Consider the following 20,058-nt stretch of genomic DNA (forward strand, 5'->3'; position numbering starts at 1 on the left):
TGAGAAAGAAGGGTTTTGTAAGCAGGTGACAGGCAAAAGTTCCTGTTTCTGGACGAACGTACCTCCACCCTGATGTGCACAGCCCTGTGGTGTCAGCTCTGGGATGTGAACGCCGCTCCTGTACCACACTTCAGTCTTGAGAAGCAAAAGCAGCTGCTGCGCTGGTGAAGGGATGGGCACCTTCCCCACCTGCCCCACGCAGGCAGAGCCCATGCACCGACAGGGAGCTGGGAAGTCCACGCGGACCTGCCCCACCACCCTTCTGGCTAATCCTGTGCAGCCTGAGCCGCTGGTGCTGACACGGATGCACACAGGTCTCTCCCTCTGAGTGTTTCACCCACAGTGCGCACACATCCAGCTGGTTGCCTGTGCTTACGTTACAAATGAAACAGTGATGACTAATGAATTAATCAATGACAGGGACAACAGGGAGCGTGGGGAGCTGTGGTGACTGGCAGAGTGGTTAAATACTGGAATAAAAGCCCCTTGTGCTCCTGCTGGGAAACCCATGGGCTCATCCCGAGCAAAGGAGGTGGGATGAGGACAACACAGCACACCGGCTCTCTGCCGGCGTTGGGGTACGCTGGAGGAAAGCGCACAGGCCCTTCTAGCTGCCATATCCCCAAGACTGTTTTATTTTAAAGATGGAGTCAATTCATTTGACTACATCTGCATTTATAGCATCCCAAAAAAATGTACAACTCAACGAGCTTCATGCATGCTGCTCCCGTTTGGCTGTGCAGCAGAGCTGCCAGGCACAGGCACGACCTTTTGGCAAGAGCCTTCAAACCCTGACTCAGAGGGACCTGGCAGCAGCGGGGAGAAGAGCTCAGCATGATTTTCAGGGTAACGAGCATCTCAGCAGAGGAGCCAGGTGGGCTGCAGGAAACCCCACGGATGAAACCGCAGTGGCCTGGAGGGAGGACATCTGCCCAACCAGAGGGCGGTGGTGTTTCTGCCTTTTGCCCTCCCTAATCCCCAATCTGGATGGATCTATGCTTACATCTAGCTCCGCACTTTGGAAATGTAGGATCTCCCTCATTGCGCTACCTGCTCCTCCAGGTCTCTGGGACACCTCTCTCTGCTTTCCACTTCCATCAGAGGGTTACACAAGTGATTATGAAACCAAATGGCTTTGACCTTTGAAGTGGGAAATCAATGGCTGGGCAGGGCTTAATTCACTGCAGAAATATTTACAGGCACATCAGGAACATTGTATTAATTTATTTCATTCTGGGGAGAAGCCAGCACACATTATGCTCGATTCATACATTAAGATCTTCATTATGACTCTTGGTTTACCTGCCCTGGTGTTCTGCCATGCCCTGACGAGCAGCTCAGCTGCGGTGCAGAAATCAGAGACATTTTCAGAGAAAAATATTTCTAGAACTGGAAACTTAAGTGCAGACAACTCCTCCCGGGGACGACTAGTAGCATGGAAGTCCCCATGGACTCAAAGAGCTGGACACAGATGACTGCATGGTAGGAGCGTGGGCACAGAGGTTAGGTTCCTGGAGAGCTATCGTGCTTTCGGTGCTGACTGCCAGGGCTGGACCATCGCTGCAGCAGCATCTCCAGGGATGCAATCAAAAAAGTCCTCAGGCATCATGCACAACCTTTTTTTGATGCAAAAAGCCGAGCCTTTGATACTTTCCTGGTGAAGTGAGGGAGACCATACCTGTTCTCTGGGGAATGGGGAGGAATTCTGGAGGACATTGAGTCTGTGCCTCCATTGAAGAGGTTAATAACCTGAGTAGGAGAGAAAACCCAGGCTTGCGGGTTCTCTTTCTATTTAGCTGGTCGGACTTGCAACGATTTTTTATCCCAAGTATTCTGCCCTGAGCTGGCGGAAGGGGTGAATTTGAGTTTGCCAAGGCTAATTTTAGTAAGAGACAGCCTTACACCATTTCCCTCAGGGCTAGCTACATTAAAAAAAAAAAAATCAACCACAGATTAAAATCACCCAATTACCATACTATAGCAAATAAAAACACTAGCCAGAGATGTAATCTCACGTGCTATTAAAATGCACTAACACACAAAACACCATTCACGGATACCATCTCCAGGATGAATGCCACACACAATAGCCCATCTAAAAGCGATTACTTACATTGTTTAAGGAGTTACACACAGTGTTTGTTCTGACATTCCAGAGTGGGCTGGGGTGGGTAAAGAGTCTGGGTGGTCATTAGACATGGTGCCTTGCACTTTCATGTGCTGCTCTGAATTTAGCCCGATTTCATCAATGAGTGGAAAAAATGAGGACTTGTTGATGTATAGTAGGTGGGATATGTGATCTGAGCTGCAAATGTGCTGCAAATTTCTCCCCAGAGCTAGGGAATAAGTTAAACAGGGTTCACATGACATGCCATAACCAGGCTGAGAAGGGGCAAGTGATGTGTGAGCTATGGAGACTGAATTCTGCCTACCTTCTTCTGTTGTACCCATCACCTTGGTATCTTAGTGCTTACCACCCTTCTTGCTGCTAGACGTGGTCCCCAGTTAGGCAAATTTGTTGATGGTAACTAGCAAAATAAGTACCTTTGCATGTTCTGGAGATGTTTGTGCCCAGGACTCTCAGTGTGATCATTTTCCTCAAATGCATTCCCTTCTAAAGCATCCTCCTGTCCCTCAAATCTTGTATGACACACCTACTGCTTTCTTTCAGGACATGGATTCACTTCCATGTCAGGAGCAAAATCTCCATGACAATTCCCACTGCAAATGTCCAGCCTCTGTATAAAACAGGAGGAATGATGGCTGCAGTCAGACTGAGGCATTACAAAGAAATGAGACAAGCCTGGGCTTACCCTAAGCCACTTCTAAGTTGTAATTTCCTTTTTCCAGCAAGATATTTAGGGAAAGGATGGGACCGTATGTGTTGAGAAAAACAACCTATTTAGCACTACCTTGTGAAGTCTGCTCCAAAAGACCCGACAGCCATTAGTGGATGTCCTCTTTAAATGCCTGGAGGAATAAGGATTAATTAATTCTGCCTCACTGAGGGAAAACAGAAAATTAAGGGCACAATGACTGAAAAGGTATATGTGATCTAGGAACCAAATGCCAAGGACTATAGTCTTTTCTCCTTGTGCGTATTGACACTCCAGGTCTGGAGCCACCTATGCAAACATGAAGCACTTGCCCAAGGGCTCAGAAGACATTGTAGCTCTGCGAGGACTGCATAGCTTTTGAAAGATACCCACAGGATGGCCAGTCATCTGCTGGCAGTGTGGCATGGCAGACTTGACCTACCCATACTCTAGCTAGCCAGGGTGCCATAATCTCCAGCATGGGCTGTTCAGATCTGTCCAAGATCTTGCCATTGCTGAAGCCCTTCCTCCTGCACCCTTACTGCTGCTGTTGGTCCTCCTGGCCACACATACAGGGCAGAGCTATGGTTAGAGCTCAGCCCCATCTCCACCTGGCCATCTTCTCCTTATGCACATCTCAGCTCCTGAGCTGCCTCTGTCCTGCCAGGCACAGGGCATCCAGGCACCAGCCGTTGGCTTGGCCCCAGCACATGTTGGTGTACCTGCTTTCAGACCACGCCAAGGGCCTTTCCCACAGGGGAAAAGGCAATTAAATTAAATTAAAATCCCTCGGGTTTGCACCAGATGAAGAGCATGCACACAGCAGCCACCATGGCCATGCCACCCTGTAGCACTGTGTTAGAGTGTTTGAGTCACAAATCCTCCTCCAGATCTTGAACCATCCCTCAGAGCTGAGGGAAAGCTTGGTCTGTCCAGCAGCCACACAAGCTATTTTGGGTTTGATATGCAGCAGATTTGATAAGAAAGCTCTCAGGAAAAAACAAATTTCCTCTTGGACTCAGTAGAACTGGGCACATATTCCGGCACACCGAGTTCCCTTTCCTATAAGCTCATGAAGTAGCCTTCTAAAATTAGGAATGAGAGGTGAAGCCCTGGCCCCACTGCAAGCAGGGACCTCTGTCCCTAGGACCAGGATTCACCTTAGGGGTGCAGTAGACCCCCGTCGATGGTGGAGAGGGGAAGAGGGCAGAAGGCCATGTGCTTTCTGTGTTGCTTCCCTTGTGTGCCCCCTGAATAGATGCCCGTTATTTATGGGAGGCAGGGGTTTACACTGGGTCACTGTAGATGCCATACACTTTGCCTCCTGCCTAATCATGCTGAGGATTATCTGAAGAGCTCAGACTGCCGTGCAAGGGCAAGGGTAGGAAAGAGGCTGGAAGTGAGAAGCAAGGCACCTCAGCATGGCCACAACTCGGTGCATTTGTGTTTGAATCAGACTTGTCTGCCTCACACTATGAGTGTGCAATTCAGCGTGGCTCCAGCCCAGGCTCCCGTGAAGTTATGGCTACATTCATGTAGCCTCATCTGCTTTTTGGCCTCGGGTGTCCATCAGGCCTGACTGGTGTCTCCTCCGACCTGCTGGGTGGGGGTAATGGAGCAGAAGCCACCTCGGTGCTGATGGTACTTGGAGCATGTGGTGCATTTTCACTCAAAAAACCTCCGCTGCGTGGCAAGCTCCCCTGCTGCAGCCTCACACCACGGCTTTGCACCATGCTGGGAAACAAGATACTGGGGAGTGGACAAGAAAAGACTGCTGGCAGCATGGGCTCAGAGGTCATTGCCAGGGACAAATCGAGAGGGAGGTGCAGGTTAGTGGCAGTGATCTCCTCTGCTTATGAAAATGATGTTCAGTTATGGGAAAAACAGTAATGAGAAGGAAAAAAAGTCTTGATAACAATCTTTTATCTCTATTATTCTGATGGTCTCTTCTGTTTCCTCTCTGCCCTCATTTTGTGTCATTTTGTAACCTGTATTCACCATCAGTATTGGTTTACAGGCGAGCAGTTCAGGATTTGGCCCAGAGACAATGAATCTCTGGTGTTCAGCTGTTCCAGCCAGTGTCGTGTTCCATATAAAGCGCCTCAGTTTTCAATGGGGTCATTGCTCAGCAGTTTCCTTTTTCCTTGGTCTAGTCTGAAAAAAAAAAAGGACAATAACTGCTTCCCTACAAATGCCAGCACTTCAGAGGTTAATAGGCATGATCTCCCACGCTCAGCAGATGCTCTGGAGATGCACAAAGAGGACCAGAGGATCCTGCCTGCCTTGGTGCAAGATGAATGATATCCCCACACATTCCGTTTCCCTTCCCGCCTCTGCGGCACCCTCACAGGGGAAGATGTGGGGATGGGTGCTTTTTAACAGCGGTGGCACCTGTGGCAGCATTAGGGATGCTCCCACGTCAGACCGGTGATGTCTCAGGCACTTCACGCCATCCTGCAGCCCTCAGAGTGGAGGAAAGCCCCTCCGCCGCCCCATCCCCCTGTGCAGCTCGGGGTGGGCATGGTCCTCTGGGATGCTGGGGCTGGGGACGGCTGCCCGACGGTGAAGGTGGCAGCATCTCCCCCGTGGAAAAGAAGCAGGAGTGGTTTTGTCCCTTCTGGTGTCCTCCCTGCTGCAGGCGGGTGCCAAAGGGATCCCTGGGCTTCTCCTTACTGCAGCGGGCTCCTGGGGCAAGGAGGCAGCCCAGGGCTCCCACCAGACCATGCAGGGAGCTCCAGGAGAGGAACAAGCAAACAAAAAAAAGGCACTTTATCTCTCAAACCCTAATTTCTAGTTGCACTGTTGTTCCAAACAAGCATAAACTAGAGATTACAGGGAGCTGTGAGTCACGGGTGGCTCCCCCTCACGGCTTATAAGGCCATGGAAGAGAAAGCAAGAACCAGGAGGCTGCATTGCTGCTACCACAGCTAACCTGCCGAAAGCTCCCTGCCCCCTGCCAAGCTGCTTTGAAGCAGGAGAACGAGGAAGCCAAAAACCCCAGAGGAAGGCAGAGGTGACCCGCAGAAAGTGTCCCCGTCCCTGTCCCCCTTCCCGCAGGCTGGTGAGCTGCCCCAGCACAGCTTTCTGCCGCAGCACTGCGGAGTGCCCGCTGACAGCAAAGCCAGGCACACGTAAACGAATGCAGCAGAAAAAAGAGGAAAAGCAGAATGAAGTCTGAGCAGGTGCCACCAGGTTGTCCAAAGGGTGCCCGGCGTGGCTCAGGCCAGGGTGGGCTGCTCACCTGCAGCAGGGGCTGGTGCTACTCAGCACCCAGAGGAAGAGGAATGCTTCCGTGCTCTCTGCACGCTGCTTCTGCTGCTCTACAGCCCTCCCCGCAGTGACATACCAGACAAATACTGTTACTTATCAGTTCTCTGCAAGAAAATAATTTTACAAATTCCTCTCCCGCCAAACACTGTGTTGAAGAGTGTCATTTCCGAGAGCTTGCCAAGGGCCTGATCTGGCCAGCTGCTTAATATCAGAGTGCTTTGTGCTCTCCAGCTTGTGATAAGCATCTGGGCAGGCAGGGTTAAGGCCAGCATCCCAGCTAGTCACAGTCCTGAGGAAGGTCTTGCATGCCCGAAAGCCTGGCTGTTTTTTCCAATCATGTCAGTTGAGCTAATAAAAGTGATTACCTCTTTCTACCAACCCTGCCTTTCTCATTGATCCCACGGGCCGTTCTTCAAATGTCACCCAGCAAGGAGGGAGCACACATCCAATTATAAAGAGAGAAAAGATTAGCGTGATGACAAAGCAGCGGGGTCAGTGGTGCAGATGTGCTGCATGAAACAAATGAGACATGCCTGGTTTTGACACCCTCCAAGCCCACGGAACCCAGAAGGAGGCATTTTGGGGTGGGCTGGGGCAGTGTAAGACATGCAAACTTAACCATCTTCCTAACGTCTCCTCTGAGGTTTGGTATTATATTTGTTTAAATAAGAAGCCTTGAACATGCTGGAAAGCTAGTAACTACTCAAAAGCACAGACAAAGGCATGCAAGCCTCAAATGCAACTCAGACTTTGGGTGATGAAATTTATTTTTATGTGGGACAAATTCCTGCCTTTATTTTGAGCCTGTGGTCACTAGTCCCAATTGGTGTGGGTCACGGCTGCATAGCCAGGGGCAGAAATCAGCTCAAGCCGTGGGCCCACCCTGGCACACCTCACATACATGAACAAAGATTGCCAGCACAAGCAAGAGCTGCAGAATTAAGGAAGAAAAATCAGCCTTTCTCTGCTTCCTCCACCACACCCTGTTAACCAAAGCGGAGGTTCACGCTTCTCTGGATATGGTACAACAAAGACAAAATATTTAGGTGTAAGCTGGGCTGGCTGATTTCTGCACCCTGGGCCACAGAGACTTCCAGAGTCCTGAAGCAGGCTCTGGAGAGGGATGGAGGACTGATACAAGGGACGTGCAGGACATACAGGTGCCATTGATAAAGCACTTGTAACGAAGCAGAGAACTTAGCTTTGACTCTCCCAGAGCTGGTGTTTCCCACCAAGTCCCCAAACCTGCTTCTCCTCCTTTCAAGACTCAGTGCTTCATGCAAGGGTGAACATTTGTGTGCCTACTAGGATACGGGACTTTTTGAATGCTTTGATTTGGTGTCAGAGTGTTCCCAGATGTTCGCCTAATCCACAGGGAACAGCACAGCAAACTCGATGGGTTATTACCAGAAACTTACTTTGATCACTTTCTAGACCTTTCTGCTCAGCTCTTAAAAAAGAAGGGGGAACGGTGAGCTGGGACAACGTGTTGTTTTCACACCTCCTGTTTTTCCTTCCCTGTTCTGCTCTGCTCTCCCACTCTTGCATCTCGTCTGTACCTCTGCTTTTCCAGCAGTTTCTTGCCATGCTTCCCCTGCAAGGTGTGTGCTGCTGGCTCCCAGGCAGAGAGGGTGGGGGGGCCCTGTGTGCACGGGAGCCAGGGAACGGATATTGCACCCAGCAGGCGCTAACTGAGCCTGTGTCTGCATACGGACCAGATCCTCGGCTGGTGTGAAGTCTGTGAAAGCCAATGGAGTGCTACAGACTCCCACCGGCTGGTTACAGTTGTACCTGTGGTACCCCTGTGAAACGTACAGCCCCATTTATCTCAACCGTGGGCGGGGGAAACTCTGGGTAATTAGTTAAGGTCATTAGCGCTGCACACGTGGCTCCTCCAAACGCCCCTGCTTTCCAAACACTGTGCACGTCACCGTGGGCAGGGGTGCCCTGTGCGCTTCCGTTCCCTTCATTTTTAAAACCTCTGAAGTGTGTGGATGCAGAAGTAAGTGTGGAAACAGTGCGGGGAAGCCACTAGCTGAGGAAGATCTCTGCCTTGACAGAAACCTCATACCACCGAAACTGCCTTTCATCTTATTTCCTGATGCCAGCACCTCATTTGCCACTCTGTTTTAAACCACAAAGCTTCTTCTCCATACACCCGGCTCTTCTCTATAAATAGCCGGGGTGCAGCTGGGGCACGACACGCACACCTAGCGGGCTGCGGCGTGGGGCCGGCGGGGACAAGGCTTCTCCCCACCACGGTCCAGTCGCGGCTGACGGCATCCAACCCTCAGCACCGCGGCACGGCCTTGCCATCTGGGAAAAACGGGGCAGAATCATGAAGCCCCGTCAGACTCCGGTGGCTGATGTGTTTCAAGATTTAACGTCAGTAACTGTTTAATTGTTAACGGAGGCAGGAGTCCTCCACTGCCTCTGCTGCAGAAGGGCCATGGTGCAGCACCCAACGAGACACTGGGCAAAATCAACTCTTTCTACTCTCTCTTTCTGCGACATAAGGCAATTTTAGAACCACAGCCTTCAGGCTTCGCTGTCACCTCCACAAGCCCCCTGGGGCTTCCAGGCAGCGTGATGTATCTCTGTGGGAGAGCAGCACAAGACTGGACAGTGTCAGTACAGAGCAATGGGCAGAAATGAAACTCCAGCAGCGACGTTATCTCCCATTAGATTAAAAGGAAGTTTGCAGGATTCCTTAGTCCTTATTTAGCAAATTTGTTTGCTTTGGAGGGAAATACTTGTGATAGTGTCCGGGACTGACCACATGCCTGGCTGCAGCATGGCAGCGCGCAGCTGTAGCGCAGCCTCCCCGCCCAGCCAGCGCTCCTGGGACAGTTGAGGGGACCCCTTGACCAGCTCTGGGGTTTCTGGGGTAGGGCTGCGGCACCAGCACCCGGATGTACCCCACCACCCTGGCTGCCTGGGTGCTCACTGGGGTGCGGGGCTGGGGGAGAAGCTGCAGCAATGGTGCTGGGCTGGGGGCCAGGAGGGACAGAGACCTGGGTGACATCCTGGCACAAAGTGTCACCGCTGAGGATGGGGACTCTCGGGAAAGCCAAACCCCGGTGTCCAGCCAGGGACAAAGCCTCTGTGAGCACCAGCATCCTTAGGATTTTCCTGGTGCCATGTGTCCTGGGGATGTGCCGGGGCAGGGAGCACACAGGGTGCATGGGTGGGGTGGGAGGTGTGGGGACACCCCGGGACAGGGAGTGCATGTGGGGTGTGGGGCTACATGTGGGGCAGGGGGTGCAGGGACACCCTTGGGGCAGGGAGTGCATGTGTGGCACTCCTGGGCGGAAGGCATGGGGACATTGCAGGGCAGGCAGCGCATGGGGGCGCATGTAGGGTGGAAAGCACAGGGACACCCTGGGGCGGGGAGCACGCGTGGGCGGGGGGGGGCGCGGGCACACCGCGGGGGGGGAGCAGGCGTGGAGCACGGGGAGACCATGGGGCGGGGAGCACGCGTGGGGCGCGGGGACACGGCGGGGTTCTAGCACGCGTGGTCGGGGGGAGCGCGCGGGGCGGGGACACGCGTGGGGCAGGCGGTCGGGGCGAGGGGGTGCGGGGGGGGGGTGCGAGGTGCGCGCGGGGCGCGGCGCGGGCTGCCATTGGCTGTGGCGGGCTGATGTCACTGCGGGTGTTCCTATAAGCTCCGCGGCGCCTAACGGGCTGGGGTAGTCGGGCGGGCGCGCGGCCGCCGCGCACGGGACGGGACGGGTGCGGTGCGGTGCGGTGCGGTGCGGTGCGGTGCGGTGCGGTGCGGTGCGGTGCGGTGCGGTGCGGTCCCGTCCCAGGCACGCACAGCAGCAGCGCCCCCGCGCCCAGCCCGCCCCGCACCTGCCGTCCCCTATGTGCCGCTCCCGGCGCAGCGCTGCCGCGGAGGAGCCCTAGGCAAAGCCAAGCGCCTGCCCGGGGGGCTGCTGGGGGGGCCATGGGGGTGGCAGGCACCGAGCTGCCCGGCGGCAACGTCAGCGCCAACCAGAGCGCCGCCGACCCCACGCTGTCGCGGGACGTGTGGATGGTGGGCATGGGGATCCTCATGTCGGTGATCGTGCTGGCCATCGTCTTCGGCAACGTGCTGGTGATCACTGCCATCGCCCGGTTCCAGCGCCTGCAGACTGTCACCAACTACTTCATCACCTCACTGGCCTGCGCTGACCTGGTGATGGGGCTGGCCGTAGTGCCCTTCGGCGCCAGCCACATCATCATGGAGATGTGGAAGTTTGGGAACTTCTGGTGTGAGTTCTGGACCTCCTTGGACGTGCTCTGCGTCACGGCCAGCATTGAGACCCTCTGCGTCATTGCTGTGGACCGGTACTTCGCCATCACCTCCCCTTTCAAGTACCAGAGCCTGCTGACCAAGAGCAAGGCACGTGTGGTCATCCTCGTGGTGTGGGTGGTCTCAGCCCTCACCTCCTTCTTGCCCATCCAAATGCACTGGTACCGGGCAGACCGTGATGAGGCCATCCTGTGCTACGAGAAGGACACATGTTGTGACTTCTTCACCAACCAAGCGTATGCCATTGCCTCCTCCATCATCTCCTTCTACCTGCCGCTTGTGGTCATGGTATTTGTGTATGCCAGGGTCTTCCAGGTGGCCAAGAAGCAATTGCAGAAGATAGACAGGAGCGAGGGAAGGTTTCACACCCAGAACAAGGAGCAGGAGCAGAAAGGGGGAGCTGGGCACCGCCGTTCCTCCAAGTTCTTCTTGAAGGAGCACAAGGCCCTCAAGACCCTGGGCATCATCATGGGCACCTTCACGCTGTGCTGGCTGCCCTTCTTCATCGTCAACATCGTGCACGTCATCCAGGATGACATCATACCCAAGTACGTGTACATCCTCTTGAACTGGCTGGGCTATGTCAACTCTGCCTTCAACCCTTTGATCTACTGCCGGAGCCCAGACTTCAGGTATGCCTTCCAGGAGCTCCTGTGCCTCCGCAGGTCTGCCCTGAAGATGTATGCCAACGGCTACTCAAACAGCAACGGCAAGAGCGACTACAACGAGGAGGACAACGGCTACCCCCTGGCATCGGACAAAACCTGCGAGCTGCTCTGCGAAGAGGGCTCCTTCCCTCACCCCGAGGACTTTTTGCACTGCAAAGGTACTGTGCCTAGCGGGTAGCTCCGAGGCGCGATGGGCTCTGGCGTGGCACCGGTCGGTTATAAAGAGGAGCCTTTCTCTCTATAGAAAAACAAACCTCAATAATAATAATAATAATGATAATGATAATGATCCTCTTCTAGAGCACACCTAAAATCTAATGGCCGCAAGAAGCCTAAACTCAGCAAACCTTCTGCAAACAGGTGGGGGTTGCCCCGGGCAGGGTCGGGCGGGCTGCCTGCAGCCTGCCCTGTGGGGGCACGTCCCTGGGCCCCTTGAGCAGGGCTGGGGGGAATTGAAGGCTGTGCAGAAAGCCCGTCCCCGGAGGAGCTTCCTGGCCGCGGCCGGTGTTGAACTGCCTCATGACCTTACCCTTCCCAGCCGGCGGCTGCGGCGGGAGCGGGGTCGGGGCTGCAGCCGCCCGCCCCGGCGGCGGCAGCGCCTGCGGAGCCGGGCGCCCCGCGGGACTCTTCCCGGGCCCCTTCTCCCCACCGCGCCGGTGGCCGGGGGACCCCTCCGCGGCCAGGAGGGCAGCCTCGGGCCGTGGTGCCAGTTTGTCCGGCCCAGGGGACTGTGCGGGGATGGCACTCTGCGACAAAATCCCCGGGGGGGGACACGCTGGGAGCGGGGCTGAGCGCGGCTCGGCAGGGCTGTGTCGGATCCGCGGCTGTTGCCGTCAGCGGGACAGCTTCAACAACGCCCGGAAACAATTAATGTGTTGGGGGGTTTTGCCAAGTGCTATAGGACTTTCTGCTGAAATAATAATAATAGAAAGAAATGGACTGTTTGCCCAGAATGTGAGAGTGTGACTGTGGGACTCAGGAATGTGGTACTGGGAAGTTGGATGAAATGCTGCTACAACCACAGACCGTCCTTTTGTTGAGGCTCCAACCAAAGCATTTAAACGGCCCGGTTTGTTTAACTTCGGGTCTCAAATGACAGTGAGCCCGAGGAGGTGGGAAGGGAGGAGATGTTTTATTTTCTGTGCAGGCGGGAAGCAGGGCTCTGGCCGCGGGACGGCTGTGGCAGGGCTGGTCGGTTTGCTCAGGGCTGGTCGGTTTGCTCAGGGCTGGTTTCCCCTCGCGGCAGGCTTTGCATTTTGCTCCCGGGGTGCCGGAGTTGGCGGCGGGCGCGCAGGGCTGTCAGGGCGGCGGCAGACGCGGGCGGGCAGGTGTGGGCTGCGGGACGCCACGGGACGGGGACGGGGACGGGGACGGGGACGGCACTGCTGCCGAGGGCTTGCGCTCTGACAGAGCTCTGGGGGAAAGAGGCGACCGGGGTGGGAAATGGAGCTCCCCCCCGTTGCCTTCACCCGCGGCGGCTGGGTGACAGGCTGGACCCGGGGCCGGCAGGATGTGCAAGTGCGGGGTCTTTTCAGAAACACTCGGGAGAGGCGGCGGGCAACGGTGCTCACGGGACCTGTCTGCGCTCCGTGGGGTCCCGCGAGGGGATGCTCGGGCACCGCGTGTGCGCGGGCTCTTCTCCCCCCCAGGCAGTTCCACACACCTGCCTTGCGCCGCGGGGCTTTTGCTTGCGCTGCTGCTGGGGACATGTCGTGGTCAGTTTGGGGAGCGGTGGCTCCCTGGCTGAGCTGACTTTGCAGGTCAGTGGGGTGACCCGCAGCTGAGTCCCCTAAGGGCTGTTGCCCCCCGCTGCAGGTGGCAGAGGGGGTTTGGGGCAGCTCTGCAAGGAAGCTGGCCAGGTCGGAGGCTGGGAGGGGGAATGGAGCAGGGTTTCTGGCTGCTGACACCTCTTTGCAGTCCCCGTGTGGCCCTGGCTCTCATGGGTGCTCTGAGAAGGACTTGCCCCAAGCGCTGGTACCCAAAGGGGCAGCCCCAGGGAGCGGTGGAGGGGAATCCCTCCTGGCACAGCAGCGCGGGGGGGGGATTGCTGCTGGTCTCTGCTGTGGCTGCTGCAAGGTGCAGGGCAGCGACAGACTCCTCCTCGAGCTCACACACCCCTCATGGTAAAGCCCCACCTGGCTTTTGTGGGACTGGGGTCAGGAAACTCTTAGTGCTACCTTCTTTCCCAAAGCGGTCCTGATCCTGCTTGGAAAGGGTGCTGGGAAGGAGGAACAGCTGTAGGAGCCCTCTCCTCTAGCCCCATGACGGGTGCTGGCTCAGCTCCGCTTGCAGCCTTTCCAGCTCAGCACTACAGCAGAGGCAGGGAATGTGCCTGAGAGCCCTCCCCTCCTGCCTCTCGCTGTCTGCTCTGATGCCTGCACCCGTCAGTGCCCTCACCCGCTGCCTTGGTGGGGTTGTCAGCAGTGCCCGAGGTCCTCTGAGCGTGAGCCACCCGAGCAAAGGAGGGGTGCGATGGCATGGTGCGGCGTGTGAGGAGGCCCCAGGTCAGCAAAAGCATTTGCTCCTCAGATAAACATTAACAGGCTGGCTGAGCAGGGGGAGACCCAGCCCGGGACCTGGACCTGGACCGGCAGTCAGGTGCTATTTGCTTCATGCTGTACAAGGATTGAAATGTGAGAGGCCAGTGTGCTCTGGAGTCGGTGTAGGTACATGCGCTCGGGCTAGAGATGCACTTTAGCTCGGCGTGGGCCATGATTATTGTGTAGCATTCAGGGGGAAGTGTAAATTGACCTCTTGATTGTAGCGATCACTATCTCCTGTGTTGTTATATCTCTTGTGTTTTTAATCTTGCCGGGCGCTTGCCGCATTTTGCAGCGCCCGGGGGCAGCGTAGGTTAGCAGGTAGCAAGGGCACAGAGGGAGGAGGTGTCCCACAGTGACAGCCAGCTCCTGACGGGGGTCAGGCCAGCCTCCAGCAGGCTCAGCAGCCACACTCCCACCTGCTTTGGGGCAGGAGCCTCCAGCACAAAGAAATCCAGTGTCCATGTTTCAGGTGCTGTCTGTATTTTTACTATTATTAATTATTTGCATTTCAATAGCACATATTGTGGACCAGGACTTTGTTGTCCAAACAATTGCTCTAGTTGTTTGGCTGGCTATGTTCATATTTCAGATGTTGTGACTGTATGTAGCCAAAGCTGAGAGACAAGCAAGTGGCTAATTGCAGAACCACTACAGCATCCAGAGTACGTGGATGTGGAAGGGACAGGGGACGTTGGGCTGCTTGCCCTGGGCAGTTGACCTTGGTACTCCAATGCTCAGCTACAATGTTGGGAAACCTCAGGCTTGCAATGAAGTCTGAGTGTTGAAGAACTGATTTTTTCCTCTAAGGTGACATTAGTAAAACTGGTGAAATATGGACTGTGTGGTTCTGGGGGCAGCTGGAATTGAAAGAGAGAAATACTGGAGGAAAAAAATATTATGGCACCACCAAAGGCGAACCTGACAAACCTTTCCTGTTCCACAATTGGAAAAGAAAAGCTGTGTAAAGGAATCCTTTGGCTTGTTAAAACATTTTATAATGAAAAGATAGTTTTATAGATACATGCTAGGCATTAAAAAATGGAGCACTGAAGTCAGGACACTAGCTGCTTAAATTGATTTTAGGGTACTTAGGATTTTACAGTAGCAGAGAGTTGGCTCAGGTTAAATACTTCTGATAAAACACACAGCGGTGACTTCATTTCAGGAAAATCACTGCGACAAAATACCAAATTCTTGTTGCAAACAGAGCAGGCTACCTTCTGTGCTGCTGGTTTCTACCTTATGCCACTGCCACAAAGGTGGATAGAGCACGGGTGGGATACTGTCCCCGCCCTGGGCGTCAGTGTGTACAGCTAACTGGAGCTTTGCGGTACAGCCACTGCTTTTAGCCACTTTGGCCAAACAGATTGTTATTGTTTTTAAAGTCTTAGTCAAGATGAAGGTCACAAACACAGCTTTTGTGTTGTTAGTCCTCGCCGTAGGTCCTGCTTGTGATTCGAGCAGCTGTAGTTTCCACACCAGGGGCTGTCTTTGCGTTGTCCTCCAAAACAGGCAGAGTATCGAGAGCTGCTGAGTTATGTCAGTCCTTTGCCTCTTGGGAGCATTCCTGGAGAGCTTTTGCTTTCTGGGAAGCCCAGGCCTTGAAATATAACCTGCTGCTTGCTCCGGCACTGGGGAGGTGTGGAAGTGCAAGGGGAGCTGGTGGAGGGGATGGGGTCTGGGTGCAGATCCCCACTGGGAACTCAACTCGAGCATCTCTTGATGACTGGCCGTTCCCAAAGTGCCTCATATCCCGAATTGTTCAGCAATTCCTCATGCGCAGCATTGCCTGTCAGTGCATATCACGTTGCTGAGGGGCTTCAGGGTGGGCACGCGGAGCTTGGCCTCGCCCATGGAGCCAGGTCCACCGCCGATGGCCTCCCCTGTGGTGCAGGTGAAGGTGGGACCCTGGCCTAAGGACCCTGCCAAGGCAGTGGGTATGGCAAAGAGGGAGGGAGGAGGCTTAAGTTACCAAATGCACCCAAATGTTTGAAAATAGGCCAGGGATTAGCAGTGTAGAAAGGAGAGCCCATCTTCTCCAGAGAGGGAGCGGATGTGTGAGCAGGCACACAACGTGCTCTTCAGCTCTCCCACGTCACGGGCACTGGGCTTTTCAAAGAGCTTATTTATGTATTTATTTACTATAAGGGTCATGTTTTTGCTGTAGAGGGGAGGGTATTGACAGGGCTGGCTAGGAGTAAACAGCAGGCTGCGATCTATCTCCCAGCATCTCTTGCCCTTCTGGTATTACAATGTTCCTGCTGCCAGGAGTCTTAAACACCCGCACTGGCTGAGGGAAGGGCTCTTGTCCCCCTCGCTTTGCCAGTCCTGTTTGTTTTCACTGGTATGATGAATCCATTTCCCCAGGAGATGGGTTTATGAGCATGTTCATTCCTCTGGCAGGAGGGAGGATGTCCTATCTTGCATGTTCCCTTCTCTGCTTTCTGTCAGCATATAGAAAGTGCCATCCTTCTAAAAGCAGCAGGGAAGCAAAGGTTTCCTGACCGACCATGGCAGTGCCTGGCTGTGTTCCTGGGCAGTGAGGTTGGAAAGGAGGAGCCTGGGAAGATACCTGCTGGTCTGCTCACCAGCATCACCCCAGTCTTCCCCCTCCCCAGCTCCCTCTACAGACGCATCCAGCCCTGGTGAAGCACCTCATACCTCGGCTGACCCACATCTTTTGTTAACTTGTAAGACAGTATCGGTGCTTGCACTTCAGGTCTGTACTGTGTGCAGTACCCAGGGTGGTTCTTCAGGTTCAGATGAGCAAGGGCTGTTTTGAAAAGCTACCCTGGCCTTGGATGTTGTTCTCAGCAGAGAGGTGGTGTGACCCCAGGCTCCCTGAGACTAGTGTTTTGCAAGGATTAAGGTTCCTTTCGTTGCTGTTTTTACACTTATGCTTGGTTTCTCATGTCCACGAGTAGGACCGCAGCCACTCTTCAGCATCTCCTCCCCGTGCAACAAAGTCTATTCCAATGTGAAAGCTTGGCTCTTTCTGAGATTTGAACCCAGCAGCCCGAGCATTTCTTCCCCTTGTTATTCTTTTATTGGAGCTGTTTTGAAAGCGAGCATTAGTCCTAACCTTTCTTCCTAGGGGCAAAGAGAACATTTTGCAATGCACACACATCCCAGGCTGTGAGGACACCGTCATTTGGCAGCTGGGGTAGCTACACCCTCTTATCAGAGACATTCCTGCGGTGTGACCAGCTGCACAGGGCACCCATGGGGACCCGTAGCTGCTTTTTGTCGTATTACAGAGTAGGGCAGCAATATTTCACCCAGTGCTGCCTCTTGGGAGACGCACTACAGCTGTTCCTCAAGTGCCCAACCTGCAGCTGGTGGCACGGGCAGACCCTGTGGCACAACCGCTCCCCCTTGCACCCTCAGAAGAAGGACTAAAGCTCGTGTTTGCCTGCCGCAGAACAAAGTACAGCCAGCTCGGTCGGGAGCACAGACACTCCCCCAGGGTCTTAGTGACACAGCCTGGGTCTAGACAGCAGTGCAGGCTTGAAAACTGGAGTTTACACAGAACTTGGAAGGAGGTTATGTCTCCTGGTGAGTGTTGTAAGAGCAGGGCACAACCCTGATTCACCTGGATTTGGCAGTGGGTATCTGCTGGAATTGCTGTGTGTAAGGGTGATGAATCAAGCAGAGTGTTTCAGGGGGCATCGAGCCCCTACAAATGTTCTTCATCATGAAAAAAGTGGATTTGCTGCTTCTCCATGCATGCAGTTTCAGTTTTTCTCCTGTTTTCTCACCCTCCCAATGGCAGGAGCATACAACTGAATTTTGGTGCCATATTGCCAGTGTCAGCGAGAGTGGATTGGGAAATATTTACTTGTTTACTGTCCTTGGTCAGGTCATTTTTGCACAAGTGCATATATATTTAGATATATGTATGTATATGTGTGTATATATACCTCCATTATCTATATGCAGCGATATATAGATCTGTACATAAACAAGGAAATGTAAAGGTGTTTTATTGTGCTACATAGATACATAGATGAATATCTGTATGTTCAAAAGTTTGAGTATTTATTGCAGGTCCTATTGATTGACACTGTGTTTAAATAAAGAGTATTCATGGTATGCTTGTAGTCAAGTGTCCTTGCTTAAAGCTGTTTTGCTGGCTGCGTTTCCCCCATACTCTCCAAGACTCTTCCAGTGAATCCTTCAGGGCTCATTAAGAACCCCAACACCTGAATAGCCTGGTGCCGGCAGGGAGGCACACACAGCCTCCTCGAGCAGACGAGAATTTCATGAGCTTATGCAGCGCTTGGAGGCCTGGAAATGGTGAGGAAGTAGTGGGTGCTCAGCACCTTGCTGTAAAAGGGCTTCTCTGGTTTTCACCTCTTACGTCAGGGTTTACAGGCAAAGTGGTTTTTAAAAATCCACCTGCTCTTCTGCCTGTTTGGACTTGAAACAGTGGCAGTCTTGGATGGCTGCTGTGCTCCTGTAGCAGAGCAGGGCTGCTGCAGAGGCACGGACCAGTACAGCTGGGGGCTTTAATCCTCTGTTGCTGGTCACCAGTGCCAGCGTTCCCTGGGAGGGGGAGGAAACACAGATGCCCAGTGCAGAGACCATTGGGATGGGAAAGGTGAAACACTGCAAAATGTATGCAGGGCTTGTCCGTAAAGCCCGGTGCACTGCACACCTCGGCAGGGCTCCTTAGTCTTGGCTCAGCACAGTGCAAACGCCGTGCTGCAGCTTCTCCAGTTGTACTGGTTTGGAGCTTGGGCTGGAAGCAGGGGTAACGGGGTGAATTGTCCTGCAGGAATGGGGGTGACAGGAGCACAGTGTGGTAGGTCACTTCTGTCTGTCCCAGGTTGCTCTATCTCCTGATTAGGATTGGAGCAGCTTCTTGGGGGGGATCCTTGGAAAAGTACCCTAGTCTCCCGGCCTGTTCTGTTACCTGTTGCCCAGCCTTGTTGTCCTGGTGCTCTTACTGCTTCAGGTGGGGGTGAAGAAAGAGCATGGTTCATGTCAAGCAGGATCCCAGCCCAGCATGTTGCAATGACAAGTATTTTGCATTCTTTATGCCACTTAAGACCATGATGAAAGTCTTGGCAGCGGAGGCCAGTGTGTGCGCTGCACGTTTTGAAGCTTCTTTCCAGAAACAACAGCGGGGAGCCGTTGTGCAGCTTGGACCCGGAGGGATTACACCAGGCACTTCCAAAACACAGCAGATACCCAAATTATAATAATTTCCAGGTTTGTAACTTCGTGCTTTCAAGGGATAGAGAGCCCCAACTAGAAATACAAGCTGTTGCCAACTGCAGGCGTCCTGAAGAGGGAATCAGAGTCAGACCTTCAGCATCTGAGGTGGGGGGGGAGCCTCAGCTGCCATCCAGCTCCCCGCACCTCGGTTAAAATGGGACGTTCAGACCGGAGAATGTTTCATGTTCCATCTTGTGGAAAGGTGCTTGATCCTAAGAGGTGCTTAGAGCCCACTCCCCACTTCACAGCACCTTTGGCGATTGCCCAGAGGCTGCCAGCAGCCCCTCCTGGCTCTGGTCCTCCAGCGATGCCAAAGGAAAGGCATTAGGAAACCACAGTGGCCGCTGCCAGAGCTACCTGCAGTCTCGCAGACATAACTTCATTGCAGGCGTACACAACAGGAGCAACAGCGAGAGGATCTTTCACGAGCTCTAGAGATGGTCTGAACGCAGCTCCCCACTCACACCACCTCCTCGGCGGCTGGGGGGGGTTCAGGCTCCACCGCTGAGCTCCGCAGCCTCAGCCTAGTCCTGAGAAATGCATAAACAGTAAACGGCCTCTGGGAAGCCCCTGCCAAATCCTTTCTCCCTCATGTAAATATTTTTTCCTCTTAAGTGTATGCGAGTGTGAAAAATCCCTCCTTAATCTTTTTTTCTCTCTGGCTGAAGGAAATGCTTGTTCATCCCTGGGTGGGAACTGCCCTCATCTTCATATTTTGCAGCCATCAGCCCAAGCAAGAGCCACACTGTTGGAAACATTTCTTATTGCCCCCAAAGCTGTACTGCTCTTCCTGCCTCCCAGGCCCACTGACATCAGCTCAAATGGTGCCTACCACAATGGGTGCCTGTCAGGGCGTTACACTTCTTAGTGGCTGTTGGATAGAGGTCTTATGGGCTGTAGCATGTGGACAGCAAATTGGTTAGGTAGCCTTGAAGAAGCCTTCAAAAACAGTACAAAATATCCACGGGGTTGCAGGGTCCCTGCTCCAAAGCCTGAAAGTCCCATCCTGTTGTATTGGACTCATGTCTGGAAATGCATGGCAGTTTTTCCTGAGAAAAACTGGAGCAGAAGCCCTAGATAAGTTTCTTAATGCCTGGCCCTGGAAGCAAACGGCTCAATGAGAGAGGTGCTGATTTTCTGATACAGGCTTAGTAGAGAAGGGATGTGTGTCTGCGTGTAGCAGAGGTAGCGGAAGCCCTGACGCATCTATGTGCAGGGGAGCAGGGTGGAGGAGCTGTGTAGATAAC

General features: G+C 53.9%; 1 protein-coding gene across 1 annotated transcript; it reads left to right on the forward strand.

The window, feature by feature from the left end:
- The first annotated feature begins 10,032 nt into the window (after positions 1-10,032).
- On the forward strand, positions 10,033-11,226 carry ADRB2 (adrenoceptor beta 2). Its single transcript, XM_009819277.2, has one exon. It carries the CDS (start codon positions 10,033-10,035, stop codon positions 11,224-11,226), a length of 1,194 nt encoding a protein of 397 aa, XP_009817579.2.
- The last annotated feature ends 8,832 nt before the right edge of the window (positions 11,227-20,058 follow it).

This window comes from Gavia stellata, chromosome 16 (assembly GCF_030936135.1).
Source record: "Gavia stellata isolate bGavSte3 chromosome 16, bGavSte3.hap2, whole genome shotgun sequence".
Taxonomy (NCBI): Eukaryota; Metazoa; Chordata; class Aves; order Gaviiformes; family Gaviidae; genus Gavia; species Gavia stellata.